Raw genomic sequence first — 19,239 nt, forward strand, 5'->3', positions numbered from 1 at the left:
AAGAAGTTATACATTGTGGAAGTACCTGAGTTTAATGAGGAGTGGTGTAGCGGACTGTGGGAGCCTAATATATTCATTCGTTGACTCCTCTTCTGAGAGAGAGGCCACAAACAGACAGAAAATCAGGGATTAGTTAATGAATATTGTACTTTATTAACAGTTAATCTCTAATAACGGTAGTGAAGCTTTACGTTTGTCCATAAATTTATTTTCAAACCTCAAATTGGAGTGACTGAAATATACCGAGATGAAGAATCTTAGACTTTCTCATATTTTGGAAGCTACCCTGCACACATTGTATCTGGTCACTGTTTTTAATATTGCTTGTTTGTTTCTGCTTCTTGTGTTGTGCTTCGTTTGATATAAAGTACTTTGTGACATCCCCCCTAATGTCATCTCAAATTAACTAAAAAATATCTACTTTCACAATAGATGAACACCTGCTGCATAAATATGTGTTTGTTAAATAATGCCATATGCAGACATCCTTTAGGATCTGCTCACAGCAATGTTAACCGGGATAAAGAGAAAACCTGAGGCTGTGTCTCACCCTCCATGCATGCCCCTCCTCCATGGCAGCGCTCTGAGCTTCTACTGGGTTGTCAATCACTCTGCCTATCCTCCCTGAGAAATCCATCGCCACGAGGGAGTTCTCTGACACGCTTCGCTAGGGGGAGACAGAGGCACATGAGAGTCAATGAAACACATACAGCAGCAACTCAAGTGACCAAGGCAATGTATGAACAAAAAAGGACGTCTGCACAATCAGTGCTTTTCTAATGTAAAAAAATTGTTTAAAATTGTTGTGAGTTTATTTCTCTGGTCTACAAAGTGCTTTAACCAAATCTTGGATGGAGAGGTATGCTTACCACAGGAGCTGAGAAGTGTGAAAGTAACGTTTTTCTTTGTTGAGGGATCTTATAATTCTGGTACAATACAAGCCCGTACTGTAAAGAGAAAAAAACAACACAGAAATCAACCTTACTTTACATGCAAATATTGACAAGGGAACTGTTAGCAATCAATTTAAATGAACTAGAGACACTTGTAGCTCCGTGCAGGGCAAAAAGGGCAGTATAACCAATAATATTGAAGGAAATTTAATTGAAGGATCAATACGCATGGACCCTGCATGTACATATGAAGACACTACATTTTGGCTTACAATATTGCAATAAATACTGCTATTAGAATCTTTTGGATGATTGTCCAGAATTTTCATAAAAGTTTAAGAACTTTGAAGAGGGAGTCTCTTGCGATTTAGCTACTCTTCAGGAGGAGGTCGTGCTCTCAGGGAGGATCAGTAACGCACAGAACATGATTCAATGGATTCTTTATCACAAGGACTAATGTTTCAATGCACACTGCATCCTCATCAGTCAAAACATACATATGAAGATATTATATTTTGGCTTTACTACCACATTCCTTTAATTCTGCTGTTACAATTTTTGAGATAGTTATCCAGAATTTTTTTATAAAGCTTTAAGAACTTTGCTCAGGGGTGTTGGATGAATTTTTTTTTTTTAATTCCAAGGAATCCAAGGACTTTTGAGGATATTTATTTGTATACTGTGGGGAATGTTTGAGGACATTCTGGGGTATTTTTTAAGGGGGGCGGGGGGATTAAAAATGTTTACAAATTGCTTTGTTAAAGTCTTGGAAATTCGGGGGAATTTTGGAGGATTCTTATGTTTTGGAAACCTCTAATAATTTAAAAGGGATTCTTCCAAGACTTCCAGAATAAGTTTAGTCAAAGTCTCTTAATTTGCATTGTGTTTTCCTTTTTCATGCTATATGAAATAATGAGGAAACTGCAGTTTGACCAGCCCCATATTCTCATGGTTTTTGGGTAAGGGTCAGGCAAAATTAGATTTTTTTAGCTCCTTTGCAGACCATGAAGGGGTTAAATAGAGAATAATTTTAGAAGAATTTATTTAAATGTCCAATTGTTAAATATTATCATGAGCAGAACAAGCAATAAACAAATTCAAGTCTATCAGATGAGGTTTGAATTTAAATATATATATATTTTACAGCTTTACAAATTGAATTTGATCCTAGCCAACTTTCAGATCAAAGTTTTCTGGCTCTACTCCTCAAAAATGAATGAAAAACAAATTAAAAAATATGTCAGTGTTACCTTAAAGAGTCTGAAGGCTGTCATCCAACACGTCCTGCCCTGTTCATCCTCTGCACACAGCATCCTCAACTCCTTCATCTCACCTCTACCTTTGTTGGGCTGAAAAAGTATTTCACAAGAAAGAGCACAGATAACAAACAATCAGCACAACCTGCAACAGAAGTGTAACCATTGTCACTGATTCTTTATATGAGCTGAAGATGGTAAATGGCAAAAAGCTTAAATTGTCTACAACATTTAAACCAGTGGATCTCAGCTGGTCTAGCCTCAAGACCCACCATGAGAAATTTTCTACCCAAATATGCACAAATTTCAAACACTTAAATGTATTTGATCAAAAAATGATGCTTTTTGGACCTTAGAACAAAATGTGGCTGAACAAAGAGATGGGACAAAAAAAGCCCTGGGAGGACAGGCATGCAGGTTTCATTTCACTCCATTTTGTGTGATATCATGTAGCTTTTGGTAGTTTTCAAAAAACTTGACTAATTAATACATCATCATGAGAAAAAAAAGTTTTGTTAAGATAAGATAAATGAGTTGAGATCCCCAAATCTAACAAAATTCACCCACTCTCAATGTGAAAACAGAGTAAATACAATATGAGCGTGCATGGCCACTTATGGCTTCTGCACATCCTAGATTTTTGGCACACCCTGAAAACAGCTCTTTGATCCAAAGAACTACTGATATAAACAAAAAAGCGTAAAAAAGTAATACTTAGCTTTAAAAATGAAAAAGTGTAGAATTACAGCAAAATCACAGAGCCTGCATGCTCACTCTCTGAGACTGACATCTCCACAGGATGTCAGTCATTCCTCCACTCCTAATCATTTCATTATAAATGCCTTTTATTTCACTCCTGTAATCTGAGCCTCACCTTGATGCAGAACTCATAGTCTGTGGGAGCACCGTGCTGCTTTTTGCCTGTGATGACAGTGAAGATGTTGCTGTCTTCAAGGTCTGCTAGTAACTGTAGATGTCTAGGCTCCTGCAGACAGAAATAATTAATAAGTCAGCACATCACAGGGAGACAGAGCCTGCAGGTATACTGACAACAAACAGAGACCACCATTGATAAAAGACAGTCTTTGAAGGTAATTACATTTAATATAAAAAATTTACTGTTATTACTGTAAACTTTTTATAGCAGTACACATATAAAATCACAATAATATAAACCCTTCCCTTGAAGATGAAAAGACAGAGCTGCTGATACCTTTGAGGTTCCTTTTGTAGAGCAGTAGAGTCCTGAGCGCCGCAGGAACATGTAAACCTTCTTCCACGACTTCCTCCCAACCTCCTTCATGTACAGATAACCCTGAATCTCTGGACAGCTGCTGGTCGCTAAGAAGTTCTGAGAGAGGGAGAAGAAAAGGCACAAAGCAGGGGATCAGCACATGAAAGTTCGGATTCTTCTCTCTATAATATCCTTCAAAAAGGACCATCAGCCTCAGGAGGGCAACTGGATCACATGTGAAGCCTGTAAGCTCTCTGTAAGTGTCACAGTCGAATACAAAAGGCTGCAGCAGGAACATCACAGACAGGAGGTGACTTTTTTTTTTTTTGAAGCAGCACATTGTCCTGAAGGCTCCTTGCATCAGTGACAGAGATAAGGACTGACAGCTGCAGGTTGAGATGAATGACAGCTTGATTTTTAAGACACATAATGTAGGGACTTTGATAAGGGGAGACAGAGTCTAAACATCAAAGGGTGTAGCCTACAGTGTATGCATAAATTATTCATATTTCAAGCTGGGTCTGTAATAATTATTTAAAATTATGGTCTCTTTATTTTTACAAAAATAGACAACTAAAATGAATATATAAACACTTAAAAGAATGAAGTACAACCTCTGACCTAAGTGGAGGAAAAAGAAAAGTAAAATTGAAAAGGAATATTGGAATACTTTACACAAAAGTTTTAGCCTTAGATTTGAAACAATTTTTTTTTTTATGGCTGCTAAACGAGAGCCAGAGCAGACAGACTGGTAAATCCATCTTGCAAAGCTCCCATCTGAACCGTTTGGGTCCGGTTAGAAAGTGACAGGACCAATCAGTGATGAGGGGCAGTACCTTCAGGCGCAGCAGAGTTATGACGTTAACAAGCAGCAGCAAGAGCTGGTGCAGTTATGGAGGAAGAGATTAGCATGGATGCTGCTAAAGCGCCAGCTTTATTCAGAATTTGGTGACATTTCTTTATTAAAAGAAGAACAGAGAACAGCAGTGAGTTGTTTTCTTTTCAAAAATGACAAAAGTTGAGTACTTGCATGTCTACAGTCGCCATGTTTCGCGTTATTCTTCAGTAGCTGTGCATGCACAGCTAGATAGTGGCTACGTCACATGTTTTGTTGCTCTGATTGGCCCGTAGAGATGTGACAGACAGAACGTTCACCCAATCATACTCTGAGTTTTTTTCAAAGCCTCTGCCTTTTCTCAAACGTTCCTATTGAAACTTTCCCAGATGGATGTGTGAAACAGGTTATGTTTTGTTTTTGCGCCATGGCAGCAAATTTAGAACTTTTCTGTTTTCAATGAACAAACTTGTGTGTGTAGAACTTTGCTTGCTAATTTTAAAGATTCATTCTTCTCCTAAACACCTGTCTTATGAAATAAACTTGCTCCTGATCTTACTGATCATTAAAATTTAGGCAAATGTATTGCTTAAGAACACATGGTATTGAAAAATATTAAAATATCAACAAATTCTGACAAGTCTTACATACATGTACACAAAGAAGGTCAGAGACAAGTAGCAGTTTTTCCATAAAAATCAAGGAGGTATTCAAACATAACTGGGATCAAATCAATAACAGAGATATTTATGGAACATTGGTTGTGTTCCTTTAATGCTGCACTTAAACAGAATCAAGATTCAAAAGGTTTAAATAATTCTGAAAACTTTCCCCAAAAGAAAAGTAAACCTTTCACAGCCTGAAAATGACTATTGTCATATCTTTCCAGTTGTTTATTGTACATCTGACCACCATTAAACTGTAACTCTCATTGAAACCAAAAACTGTAAGAAAGCTTACTACATTTAAAAACTTCACCTAAGATGCACATTTGTACAAATTAATTTATTTACTATAACTAAAGTACTGTAAGAAAACTGAGTGTGGTAAAATGCCTCACCACAAATGCAAAGTTGAGCTAATTAATGTAAATTATCTAAAAGTATCTTATTAACCTCATGTAAATCTACCCATAGCCTCACATATTTTATGCTTCTGATTATGTCTGGTAAGTATTCTTGAACTCTTTGAACATCATGCAACCATACTACCAATGCACACAGACCTTTATACTCTTAAATAATAACTAACAAGAGTTTGTACATATTTAAATTTTAATTTAAATTTAAATCTAAATTTAATTATTATACTTTTATCATTCATTTTTTTTAATTTAATGTATAATTCCTGTACATTGAGAGCAAAGCTAACCAGTCAAATTCCTTGTTACATTTGCATACTTGGCTAATTAAGCTATTTCTGATTCATTATCCATTTATCAGAAATCACATCGTGCATCATATTGTGTTCACCTACAAATCAATCATGTCCCAGAAAAGAACCTACCAGAGGTGATACACAGTAAAACAACTAAAAAATCAAAAAGGAAAAATAACTACATACTGGTAGGGAGTGATCTTGTCTTTACAACACATTTATTCATTGATGAAAATAAAACCAGGCTTAGAGGGAGTTGAGTAGTTAATACATTTCTCCCAAAAGGAAGTCAATTGTTCAAATTCAGCTTTTCCACCAAATGACAACATTGTATTTGGGTGGTAGAGAGGGCCATCCTGTATTTTTTTTCTGCTTTTTTTTAATATTCAGCAACAGTAGGTTATATAAAGACACTGTAATAACATCAATCACACTTTAGAATGAGTACAGAAGAAAGAAGCTGCAGACATTAATGTTAAAATTTCAGCGTACAAAGATTAATTTTAACATGAGACATTACACCTCAATCTGTGAATTTACAGGGCGGATACCTGTGGATATTTTTTTAAGATAAAATGGTCAACAAATACAAGGGGGGCTGTGAATATTACCTGGGTGACTAGCCAAAGTATTTTGCATGTGTGGGGAAAAACTGCAAGTTGTGACTTAAAAATGTAGTTATCATTTCCATTTAAGCAGGTCTGCTGAAATTCCCATCCACACATTTAAAGCTGGGCTTTTGTGCTATAGCCATTTCTAGCCAAGTCTCCTTTCAAACCGCCAGCAACACATGTATTCAAATGTTTAGCTTTGTTCCTGCTATTTCCTTCTTTTCAAGTTTACTACATATTGGTTACATATGTGAGCTTAATTCTTTCAGTAAGTTGTTGGCCTCTGAACTTTGGAAAAAAATTGCATTTTTGCAAGGACATACTCTGGTATATCAACTCTTGTATTTTTGTACCAATGTTAATTTGCATGCTCTGTCACTATCAAAGACTATACATCAGTAAAAACACAAAAAAGCAAAAAAGAAAGATCAAATGCTTTTGTGTCATGTCATTTGCCTACCAAGACAGATCCAGCCCATACATTAAATCAACATCAGTACATTCCTATAGAGAACCCATAAAGCTTTAGTTGTCACGTGTGCGTCTGAACTATTTTGAGTTTGTGGTTTCCATGTTTCACAAAAATATCACACCATGAAGTGGCAGGTTGAGCTAATGGAGCTGATTTGGAATTTGTGGCTTGCGGCTGGATGGTTAACTGTTACAGAGGACTCTTCCATATTTAAAGCACATGTTTCCCAGTGTTTTGGAAACATCGTACAGTGGGCCTCACGCATGAGCTTTTTCCGACATCTGTGGAGTCACGCTCACATGCAGCAATCATGCAAAAGCCTTTTTTTTTTGGGCACTTCTCCTTGCGGCTCTGCGTTGACAGATGTATCTTGCATAATGGTATATAATGGAGAAACGCAGGTCAGAAAGCGTCTTGGTTTGGACAGAATTAAAGATGAAGATGTTGTGTTAAAAGTAAATCAAACACTGTGGATTCCTGACACACCCCTTTTCATTTATTGACTCTTTTATGTGGAGCAGAACGGAGCAGAACGACTATATGAAGAGCGGGAGAGTTAAAAGCTTTCTGTGAGTGCCGAGCATGAAGGGAAAGATTCCAGCGGTGGCTCTGTCTCTGACAGCTCCATTACTTGATGCAGAAGAGAGAAACCCTGCATCCATTAAGACCAAAGCTGTGCAAAATCCCAAAGAATCCCAGACTTTTTCTTTTCTCTTCTTGTCTTTTGTGAGATGGGTGTGTGGTAGCATGACACAGGTGTGCGAATTTGCACTATACAAACACCCGGTAGGCGAGCAAGGAACTGTATGTTCTATTTCTGACTGCCTAATTCCATCCGTCGTGAGTGTCGGGCCTGCGGTGCGTGTGCCGAGACAGTCATGTGTCAACAGGGGATCAACAGTAGTTATTACTGCAGGCTGTGACGAGACACACTGTCTCAGGGTCACAGGTGAACTATGTCAGCTTGATTGTACGCTATGTGGCGGCTGCTGACTGCGAGGTAAACTGAGCTGTGTGTGCGTGTCAGGAAGAGGAGAGAATGAGAGACAGACTGAGAGACAAACGTGTGGCTGTGTCTGTGAGTGCGCGTGTTGTACGTACCTGAAGAAGCTGAGATGGTGGAATAGGACGACTGGTTTCCTGGCACCATGCGACCATGTGCTCCGGGAAGAACGTCTGGTGGAAGAGAGGCAGACAGACAGAAAATATCAGCCGCTGAGAGGAATTTATGAATAAGAAACATCATGCAAAACTCATCAGGAGTCAGCTGTTGCAATATTTTATGAAAATACATGTATTAAAGAGAGAAAAGGCAGAAAAGGAAAAATAAGCACGATGACTGCATGGCCGCTGGTAAAAAGCAGCTTGGTTTTTATATTCTACTTGTTTGCACAGTTGTCGCTTTTTATATTTCAAAGTTATACTCTATTTTTACCCTATTAACTGTACTGTTGACTTATTATTATGTCTTTTTATTTCTGAATCCATACAGTTTATTTGTATTTTTCATAGGGAAAAGACAGATCTTTTTGATTTTAATTACTGATGCGAAAATACAGCTTTTAAGAATAAAGTAGTGGCTCCTCTGGCAAAAACACACCAATTTAAACTTTACTTGTACACTTCTTTCAACATGCTACGCCTCTATCTCAACCTCACTCAGTATGTGTTGAAATACTTTTACTCTTTTAGAGGACATATCTATTTTTTTCCAACTTATCTTGATGTCATTTCTTTGAAGCATGATACAAATGCCAAGAAAAATCAAGTTTTTGCCCCAGGTGTATCTTCTAAGGGTAAGGTGTAACATATTTCAACGTCAGGACATGAGGAGTGACATGTTGTGTTAAGAAAAGCAATTACCAGAGGGTTTCTGAAGAATTCATATTTGGCATAGTTCTTCCGGAAGAGGAATCTGCTGTCGCTGTTCATGGAGGACTGGACCTGAACCACCAGCTCGTGATCTTCTAGACAGCGCTCTGAGGAGAGACAGGAACATGGTTAGAGTTTATTAACTGTGTTTGCTCTGTTTTTCTACTACTAAATGATATAAAGGCTCAATTTAGCTATGAAACTTACAATAATAATAATGGATTTTGCCATAGATGTCTGCGGTTATGTGTTACATATCTATGAACATTTTTTTTTTTGTTAAAAATACAATCTAAACTCCTGATAATGCCTCATGGTGGCTCCATTATGGAGTAAGGTTTTCGATATACTGGTTGGTTGTTTTGGTGTCACCCTGCCGACACATCCAAAGTCAAAGTCAATGGGACTTTGGGACACATCCACTGCTCTGTCTCCTTGGTGGCAGGACAATCCTTCCTAATTTATCTAACAACAGATTCAGTATTTTTTAAGACTGATTGAACACCACTGCAAGACTCACATTGCAAAACTGGAAGAACCCAAATGTCCCATGGCTCATCACATGAGCACATGATGAGAAGAATGAATGCTGGGAATTCAATTGAGATATGAGGTCAATTCTGGCCACATGTTACTAAAATAAAATAAAAATAAACAAAAAATAACCTTGGTTTTAGTCTTTGACACAATTCAATTCTCACTTTTGCAACTTGCTCACACTTACATAGTTAAAAATCATTACAACAGGAAAAGCCCCTTACACCTCGACAACACTGAACACATACTTAATATCTCAGACTGCTTAAGGCAATATTCAAAGCAGTATTCTAATGTGATACTAGAAAATCATGTGAAATACTTCGGTTCTTATTATATTAGTCAATAGTTGAAAAAAGGAAGCTCAGTGAGCAATGATCAGTCCAAGGTCCCTCTCTCTCTCAGTCTTAGTAAAACAGGCTGCAACGTTCCCGTACACATGTGTCGGTCAGAGGTCCCGTTGATTTATTTTCTGTCACTGTGATGCTGAAAGCGCTCATGACTCAGTTGATTCCAACAGCATTACAGCTTGTCTCTGTCATGCCTTTAATGAAAGACTTCCTTGCCCCCCAGAGGATTTAATTAAAATGTTGTAACTTGTTGAACCTCCGCAATAAACTCTGTCTTTTTTTGAACTTCAGAGAAACTTTACAGCTCTATCTCACATCATTATCACATTTCACGTTTCCCCCCGCGCCCCTTTTCTGCCCTCTGTCACGTCTCCCTGACACTGTCACGACTCGTCTTTTTTTCCTTTTTGTCGCCCGTCTCATGACTCACTTGTGTTCGTGACAGTGACTCATCCTCAAAACACTACCTCACTGTCCCGCAAATGTTAACCTTTATGGGGTGACAAGTAGAGGTCAGAGTTTCTTATCTCAAAGGGCCATTTTATTCCATTCAGCAGCAGGAAGGAGTGGGCAGTGCTGTACGGTAATAGTCCGCTCTATTCAAAGCAGCATTGTTGCGACGAGTTACTCCTAAACTATTCCTGTCCACCACACAACCACATGTGCACTCATGAAGAATTACAGCTCATGCATGTGCAAGGCAGACTTACGGTGTAAGCACTTAAGCTTGCAGGCATTCCTTTTTTATTTAACAAAGTACATCCACCTACCAAGGTAACCCTTACAGTTACCATTGCAATGTAAAAATTAGTGTACATATTTACACAAAAATGTACATATTTCTCATTTTTTGTAACAGTTATAGACCATAATATATAACAAGGTGCCAATTCTTTTTTGAAGATCCTTTTCAGGACTGTTTCAGGTCATTTTCAGTGCCAATTAAGCTGCTATGACAGGAACGCATCATATCCAAACACCAATATGTTCCTTACATGATAGTCTATTCTAACCCATTCAGACCAGATTCAATTTTGGCATGAATTAAACTTTTAGACCCAACAAGATGTAAGTTCATTTTGGATGATCACATTGTTAAAGACGTGACCAAAAGACTGACATTTAATTCACTAAAGCACACGTTTTTGGTTTAGCCTTCATATGTACAAGTTGATGGATGAAAAACTTGATTATTTAAAAAATGTTAACATTCCCCCCCGACCTTTAAGATGTTTCTTGATCAGATTTCTGATTTTCTACTTTTAGGGAGATTGACTTTAGAAAAGCATAACCAAGGCTACATTTTTCAAGACCTTTGGCTCCCTTTAGTAACATGCCTGGGAGCTTTCCAAGATGTCCCTAATGGAAATACTGAAGTGAAAACAGGGAATCTGTAGAGAAATTAAGGTCTACAACAAACTGAAATTATTAATTATAATTTTTTCTTCCATGAATGTTTCGCTGTTTTAGCATCTGCTGTTTGTTGTATGAACAAGTGTGTTATATGAATTGTTTCTTATTTTGTGTTTACACTTTGTTGTGTGTTTTTTCTCCTTTATTCACTTATTGTGATCTGTTGTTAAACAATTATGGTTATTTCAGAGGAGGTTTTGGAATATGTGGATGGGATTTTGGGTGGCAGTTTGGTAGCGTACTCCTATATGCTTGTATGTTTCTGTTATATTTTGGCTAAGGTACACATGGTAAAAATAATAATAAAATATAGAAAGAAAAAAAATGTTTACATACTAAAAGTCAAAGGTAATTATTTCAAGTCAAGGCAAGGAGTTTGAGCTCAAATGCTTTCTTTTTTCATCTCTATTTTAGAAGGCATGTTTTAAGCAGTCTTAGGTCTTAATGTCTGAAAAGATGTGCTTTTTGAGCCTATAACCATGGGCTCTGTCATGCTTAAAAATAATGATGAATTGATCAAAGAATAATTCAGATGTAAATCACTTAGTGATACAAGCTACAGCAATGGTTATTTGCATCTATAACTTCATGCCCCCTTATATTTTCTCTAAAATGTAGAAAATTAATATCAGGCCATATTGAGAATAAAGAGCCAATGTGCCAAAGTTATTTTGTTTGACTGATTATTCCATTAATGATCAGATAAAAACATTTTGGTTTATTACATTCTTTGTATGCGAAAGATGAATTTTAACTGGCTTAACTTTCAGATGACTATGTTATCTGTTTTGAGGACCCCCTGATATAGCATTAGAATAAATGTTAAATAATTTTCATGGACAGCTCAAGATTTTCCAGAACATTCTGCCCTCTCTCGTTTTCCATGCCTGGAATACTGGCCAACTGTTTTACAGGTTTTCAAGGATGCATAGAAACCCTATTACAATGATATCACTTTCTGATATTAAACTGCTTTATTTCATGTTTTTAAAATTTTAAGTACTTAACTACTGCTGTCAAAATTCTTGATAAATTAATTACAGGGGTGAAAAAAAGCGATAAATAAAATGTACAGTATGCTGCTTAATCCCACTCTGATGCCTAAACTGGCTAAAGTAGCTTGGTAACTTTGATTGAAACACAGGTGAACATTTTCTGTGTTCTTAATTTCTATCATTTTATGGATAAAAAAAACATATTCTAAAGATTAACATCATTCTACATTGAGGCAACCTTTGCCCTCGGTCTCAGCTTTACCTGGTTTTAAAGCTAGTACTAAGTTTTGATGCCATTCATAAGCATGTCCTTTCTGATTGTTTTGTTACAATTATATTTAAATCTAACAGTAATGCAACTTTCTCAAATCATCAACATACCAGTTAACTAGTCACAAAGCCTGTAATTAATTCGATTTTTTTTTTTTTTTAAATGACCTGCAGCATTAATCTTAACAAATGTAAAGCCCCTGACTGTAGTGGACTGCAGGGGTGGATGGGGGATGGATGTTGAATATGTGCTTTTGTTTCTGTGTTTATTAACGTTAAAACAATCAAAATAGTTTTTAAGTTAAAATGCGGAATGTATAGAAAATTAGATGCTTAACAAACAGACTAAAACCAATACAGATTAGATTAGATTAGATTAGATTAGATTAGATTAGATAAGATTAGATTGAAATTATATTATTTTCCCAAATTGTTCAGCCCCGAAGGGGAGCAGATACAAAAGCCAGCCTTGAGTAAAAGAATTTTTTTTTTTTGTGATGAAAACATCATACCTGATTGTTACATCTCATTTTTGGATGCAAAGGTTGCATTTAAGACATAAGAAGCCAAATCTTTGGTCAAATCTGAATCAAAGCAATAATTTCAGGCACATACACTGTACACAGGGCTAAAAAAAATATCGAAACAAAACAATACCACCACTCAGCCTCCTCTGGTTGCACTGGCACAATTTAAGAGCACCACTTGCACAACAACTATACAGTTTGTAGCACAACACATGTCAGTAGTCTTTATTTGATATATTTAACCATTTTAAACTAGGATTTATGACATGCAAATTTGTTTCACCCTTTATTTTACTATGCATTTTCCATTTTAATGTCTTAAGCTTTTAAAATGCTTTTGAAAGCCCCCCTCCCCAAACATTGCATTTATTCATAAATTTAGTGTGTTTATTGCATGGCACATCAAGTGAATACATTTTCTGATGGGAAAGAGTGCATGCGCACTCACAGACACATATCTACAGCTACTGGTTCCTCACAACCCTTTATTTTGAACAGTAAGCACACTGATTATTTTTACTGCATCTCCTCATCATAAAACATGATCAGTAGTTGCTCTAGAGCTTAAAGAAAAGGAAAACAGTTGCAGTACAGGTGAGCCAGAATAGATGACGAGCTATAATAGAATAAAGGAAGTGCGAGCCAAGAATGATGTCATCCACAACAAGCCGGCCTAACCGTGTTTGGCAGCACAGTGTTGGCAGCTCTGTTGAGAAATGTAATCAGATCGTGATGGATGGTGAAATATTAGGTTAGAACTTTGGGAGGGGTCTTTTAAATAATGCAATATGTCTTATGAAGGTTTCCTCACATGAAAGCCTGACACATTGTGCGGTTTGTAGGATTAAATTTGGCGAAACATAAAAATAGCCTGGACAAGTTGTCAGATATTAAAGTGAAATGAAGTGTTTTTATATATGCTTTTCGCTCTGCCTCTTTCTACAGCACATTTCACTACCAGGCACAGTGCTCTATATAAAACTACACCCCCTTCTCTCCCACATCTGTTAAACTGTACAGACACGAGCGCAGAGCACAGGCTCAACTTGTCTCCATAAGTGCTTTATAATCACCCTTTCCTCAGGGGGAGGTTGGGTTTTCTAACATTCAGCTGGCCATGGCTTTCTGAACTCACTGTTATACTGCCAAGTGTAACACAAAATCAGCAGAGCTCTTTGCTTCTTTATACAGCAACAAATTTCCATCACCTCTTGATTAAAACCTAGGATATAGCATCCTTTTCAGTGTTGTTTCATACTTGCAATTCTTTCCAGTTGTTATTCTAAAGACACATTTGACGGTCAGAAATATCAAAACAGTGCTTGCACTGGATTTTTATGTTCTACTTAATCTTCTGAACACTATACCGCAATAAAAGTTTCTACCTTAATCTATGGACAAGCTACCTCTGCCATTTTCACTTAACCAGCCAAGTTAAAAGTAGCTATATAGATCAGCCAGGGGAAAAATGGGCATCTTTTGGCTGATCCTGTCCTCTCATGTGCAAGTACTTTTTTTTTTCTTTCAGGATTCATTTTGGTCTTTTAACCCTCATTAGACAGCTATAGAGGTACAGAAAATTTGGGAAGAGAAAGAGCAACCTGTGCAACAAAGAACATGCACTACCAAGTGTGCGTAACTAGTGACTCAACCTGCTTCATTTAACTCTTAAACGTGCGTTAATGTGAAAATTTATCAGCAAAAATCTAAAAGAAGACTCTTGGGTCTGTTAGCTGCTATTAAATCAATTATTATCACACTCCGTAATCAACCTGGCCAGATAATGAGGCCGATATTTGGCATTTGGATGATTATTGGTAGCACTTTATTTTACTGAAAATCTCTTGGAGCATTTAAGATAATCCTGAGCAAAAAGGACACTACTTTGTTTCCAATACAAAGATTGTCTCCCTCTCTTTATTTTATTTTCAGTCTCCACAGTGTCACCAAATGTCCAGCATACAACACAATCTGATTTGCTAGATGTCACATGAGTGACATCTACTAGCCAATCAACACTTAAGCCTGGACGCTACTGACACAGTAAGCATATGGTATCACTTCCTGTTTTCCTGCTTCTACTGTGCTGCTTTGCGCAATTTCTCACACAGATGGACAGTTGGCAATTGTTGATTTTTCTTAATTTTTTTGATCATGCAATTTTACTTTAGCCACATTAAGTATGTTTTCTACATCATAATGAATGCATATCAGTTCCAAATATTATTAACAGTCTCATGAACTACTAATAATCAGAGAAACAAATATCATAAGTTGATGGTCTGGATTGCTGCTGTTGATTATATCAAGGCATCAGTTATAAACAGAGACTATTTAAAATTTACTTAAAAACTCTACAGTATTTTTAGAGCTCTACAATCTAAACTATCTTTTCTTCGGTTTTGTCTGATGGAAAAAAGGCATCTACTGTCATGAAAGATAACCCATTCAAATTCTCATCAACCATCTCAATTACCTTTGCAGTATTACTGATGATGTAAAATTGATAAAACTACACAAACTCTAAGCCTGAGGAAAGCAAAGATTTACTGACTGTGTTTAGTGCTTCCCAAACTTCCTCCTTGAAGCGTCCCTGCTTGTGGCTTACTAAATCACCGAATTTCTTTGAGGGAGAAAACATTTTTTGCACTTTTACAGATTTTTAAATAAATTATCTACCAAGTGTGTTATTGTTATTTCAGTTAATATTTTCACATATTTTTTGAAAGCTTCAGTGCAAGCAAAGCCTTGCATCCCCCTGAGATTTGGCTATCCCAAAGGGGTCTGAACAGGTTGGGGACCTTCTTTAACCTTCAGTCATCACCATCCTCTGTGTTTTCAGATAACTCTATTTATGAATTGGTGCTATACAATCACAGATTGTTTGATTGACTTTGTGACACCTTTTAAAATGTGATACAAGAAATTTATGTAAAAATAAAATAAAGGTATTGTTATTTTTTTGTATTGTGTTATTTTCTAGAGAATACTTGCATCCCCCCTAAGATCTCTGACACGCTCAACAGAGCCTTGGGCCCCAGGCTGGGGATCTTCTTTAACCTTCAATCATCACCTTTATTTCTTTTAACTTATTACCTGCTGGTTTTCATTTGAAGCACTTCTTGTTATGCCCTATATGTGACATTTTAATCAAACAAAACATCATTACATAATTTTCTTCAATTTGTTTATAAAAGTAGTTCAGGACCCAGAATAATCTGGGTTAGAACTGCCCTAGATCTTTGTCCAGACCCAGTCTGATTTTTTTTTGTATCTTGAGTCAAAGATAGATCTGATTCTGCTGACCTTAAAGGAGCCAGTCTGAGTCAAAAATAGCAGCCAAGGATGTGAGATACCGTATGATCCTCTGTGTTGCTATCATTATCCACTGCATGAACCACAAACTTTGCTCTCCACACAAACATTAAATTAAGCAACTCTGTGATCCTCAGAAGAGTCTTAAGATGAAGCTTCAGGGCTGAAACTTGTATCAATAAATGCCTTTGTTTAATGTAGAATTGAGACAAAGGAGAGACTGCTGGTTTCCTAAGTGGGGTGAGAGTTTTGTTAACGTTAAACAAGAGCCCTCTTACAAAGCAGAAAATGTGAGATGTACTTGCTTTTAATAAGTTTAGGTAGAGCCCAAACATCCATCACTTTTACAGTCAGCAGGACAGTACTTTATTCAACTCAGCACAACTGTAATTAGCCTCAGACTTGGGCAAATTCCATCTAATTCAACAACTGGCAATCCACTAAAGTCAAAAATCTTTCTATTGTTTGAGAAAATCATTTGCCTGTCAGTGCTGAAGAGAGTTAGACCTCTTCTGATGTATTTGTGCTGTCTATTTCTGTCACTTTCAGCTCACATGGATGCCAATCAATACATTCAAATTGCGTGTTAGTCGGTGACACAAAGCTCAATGTCTGTCTCAGTTTTTCATGAGGTAACATACCCCTCATTTGTCTGCACAAATCTGCTCTGCTACACAGCATCATGTACAACACAGTGACTATATTATACATGATTAGATCACTGGACATTAAAGCCCTGTGCGTGCATATGTTGTTTATAGTATGCACATGCTCTCATGCTCGAATACATGCTTGCGTGAGAATATGCGCCTGAACTGTCTGACCGCCTGAGCATGCATGCATACATGTGAATGCACCTGTGTGTCGGTGACTGCGTCAGCCCACTCAATTGTCCGATAGTTTCCCTGTGAGAAAGTGTGTTCATGTGTAAGTATGTTAACAGTATTACAGGGCCTTCATGGCTCTGCCCCTTACCTAGCCCGAGCAGCGGGTGGTGTTCAACAAGTACCCAACTGTTGTCATCCACACAATGGCTTTTATAAACCAGGAGCTGGCACAGGTCTCTGGCTGTCATGTCGGCTGGAATCTCCACAACTTTGCCCATGCCGTCTTCACTGAAGATCTTCACAATCTACAAGGAGAAATACACAAAGTTCAGATGCCTTAATAGAGATCATAGGAGAAAAGGATAAACACTTTTACAACAGATAAGACATTAAGCTGTAAATGTAACAAGGGCAGATGTTTCTAAATGTTTTGTTGCACTTTTTTTTGTTTTCCAGACAGTCATGACTGAGTCATTTTAACACTTGAAAACTCAGATGGATGAAGCTGGCAATTTCCTTCAAACACTACCTAAGCATTCAACATATAGTGCCCTGTGTGCTATACCATAAACTGGCCTTCGACTGGCCTGTAATTACAGCACACAATAGAAAAGAACAGGCGTTTAAGGCTATCCAGCAATTGCGGTTTTAGAAATCACAGACAAGCATTTCTTATAGTGTATATTGTTGGTGTAATATAGACACAAATACACTGTAGTGCATAACAAGCGCTGCTTTTATGAACACAAAGCAGGACTGCCTGCATTGAGCGGGTATATACTTTAAGTGTAGCTTAAGGAGGATGTAAGCATGCTGTTTCCAATTATAGCTTATCAAGACAATGCATGTTTGCAGAGATGAGACGTGACTAGCAAATGTGCTTCAAGCTCTTGTTTCCAAAACTTGTGTGGTTGAAACTAGGCCAGTAATAATACAATGGGTACATTATATTGAGGAATGTTGAATTTTAATTTCTGTAATCTGTTTCTATATAAAGTTCTGACTATATCAGGTACTCGCACACATATTGAGCCACACAGGACCGGTTCAGTACATCTGAGTGATCTATAGCAGCAGTGTGTTGTTCTTTGTGTGGGTTAGACTGCACTTTAGGGACAAATCTGTGCCAAAGACATCCGTTTACACGCAGTTATTTTTTTCTAGCTCTCAAAAAAATCCAGGACACATAGCTGCCATCAGATTTAAAGCCAGTACTCCTACATTTGCTTCCTCTTAGAGTCGACAGGTTGCCTTTTCAAAAAGCAACCAAGCAGCCACATTCATAGGAAAAGCATCAAATGGCCCACAGAAAGAGAGAGAAAGCAAGAGCAGCTTTCTGAACCTGCAGAGGAATCCAGTCTTGTTAGCCTACACAGGAATCCAGCCTGCTAAGCCTACACATGTCATGTATGCACACTTCCCACATAACGTAGCATGACAAAGAAAAATTCTGTTCTCCTTCCTTGAGGAAATGATGCAGCTTATAGCATCACAGTTTGCAAAAACCAGGCCTGAGGCGCTCTATCAATCCAAAAAAATGCAAAAAGGAAGCCTTGATCATTCAAAGCTGCTGACGTATTTGACTCCTTTTTTTTCTTTACATCTTGAAAAAGACAAACTGTCTTCAGCCTTTAAGGTATTTACACAGTCCATGTGTCGCCTCTGGTTGAGCATAGCAGCACTTCAAAGAAGAATGGCCTTAAAATGTAAAGAGAGAAGAAGGAAGAGAGGCGAAGAGAGGCAGACACATGAGGAGAGATAAGAGACAGAAAAGAGAGCGGCGGTCTTACCTCCACGGCCCGCAAAAGGCAGCAGTCCGGGGAACACGAAGGCATTTTTTGGAGTGAGCCTGGCTCCCAGTAAACACACACACCACTCACACACAAGACAGGAAGCCTTGCTCTTCTGTCTCCTCCAGAAAGACAGAGACAAATTTGAATTCCTACAGTTGACAGTTGCAGTTGTGCTACCTGTCACACAGCCTGCAGAGAAGTCCTTCAGTATGTGTAGGCCGCCAGCTCTCCGTCTTTAAAATAGAAACTGTCTATATGACCTGAAGCCGGCGTCTGCTCCGCTCACAGGACACAGACACAGAGACAGTCAGTGATCGGATGGCAGCAGGTACAGTACAGTGCTTCCAGTGCCGGCTGAGTCTGACAACTATCTTTCTCTCCCTCCCTCTTCCTCTCTCTCTCTCTCTCTCCCCCTCACAAAGGGTTACAGCCTCAGCCACGGGCTCCGAGGCACACTGAATCAAACCACACGCTCACCGACCAATCATAAGGCTGCAGCAGGCTGATGTAATCATTCCCACACAGACCCAGGCTCACACATACACATACACTGAGAGGCACACACACAGTCCAGTGGACACACAGACGCACAGTCATGCACAGACACAGGCAACTTTTTTAGACCTCTATGTGAGCTTCAGTTTCTTTTCAGGGCAAGGATC

The 19,239-nt window shown here is 37.9% G+C and overlaps 1 protein-coding gene across 3 annotated transcripts in view; it reads right to left on the reverse strand.

Annotated features, from left to right (window-relative positions):
* Positions 1-19,239, reverse strand: part of grb10b (growth factor receptor-bound protein 10b) — a 124,137-nt gene that overhangs the window by 6,085 nt on the left and 98,813 nt on the right. For 2 of the 3 annotated variants that reach the window (XM_041793207.1, XM_041793206.1), the window contains exons 6-14: positions 16,933-17,089; positions 8,542-8,657; positions 7,780-7,854; positions 3,363-3,500; positions 3,024-3,134; positions 2,144-2,242; positions 870-947; positions 551-667; positions 26-92 (exon numbers count right to left, since the gene is read on the reverse strand). In XM_041793207.1, coding sequence (XP_041649141.1) covers positions 26-92; positions 551-667; positions 870-947; positions 2,144-2,242; positions 3,024-3,134; positions 3,363-3,500; positions 7,780-7,854; positions 8,542-8,657; positions 16,933-17,089 — 958 coding nt within the window. The remainder of the gene's footprint in view (positions 1-25; positions 93-550; positions 668-869; positions 948-2,143; positions 2,243-3,023; positions 3,135-3,362; positions 3,501-7,779; positions 7,855-8,541; positions 8,658-16,932; positions 17,090-19,239) is intronic. The other variant, XM_041793208.1, reaches the window with a different exon arrangement.

This window comes from Cheilinus undulatus, linkage group 8 (genome assembly GCF_018320785.1).
Source record: "Cheilinus undulatus linkage group 8, ASM1832078v1, whole genome shotgun sequence".
Taxonomy (NCBI): Eukaryota; Metazoa; Chordata; class Actinopteri; order Labriformes; family Labridae; genus Cheilinus; species Cheilinus undulatus.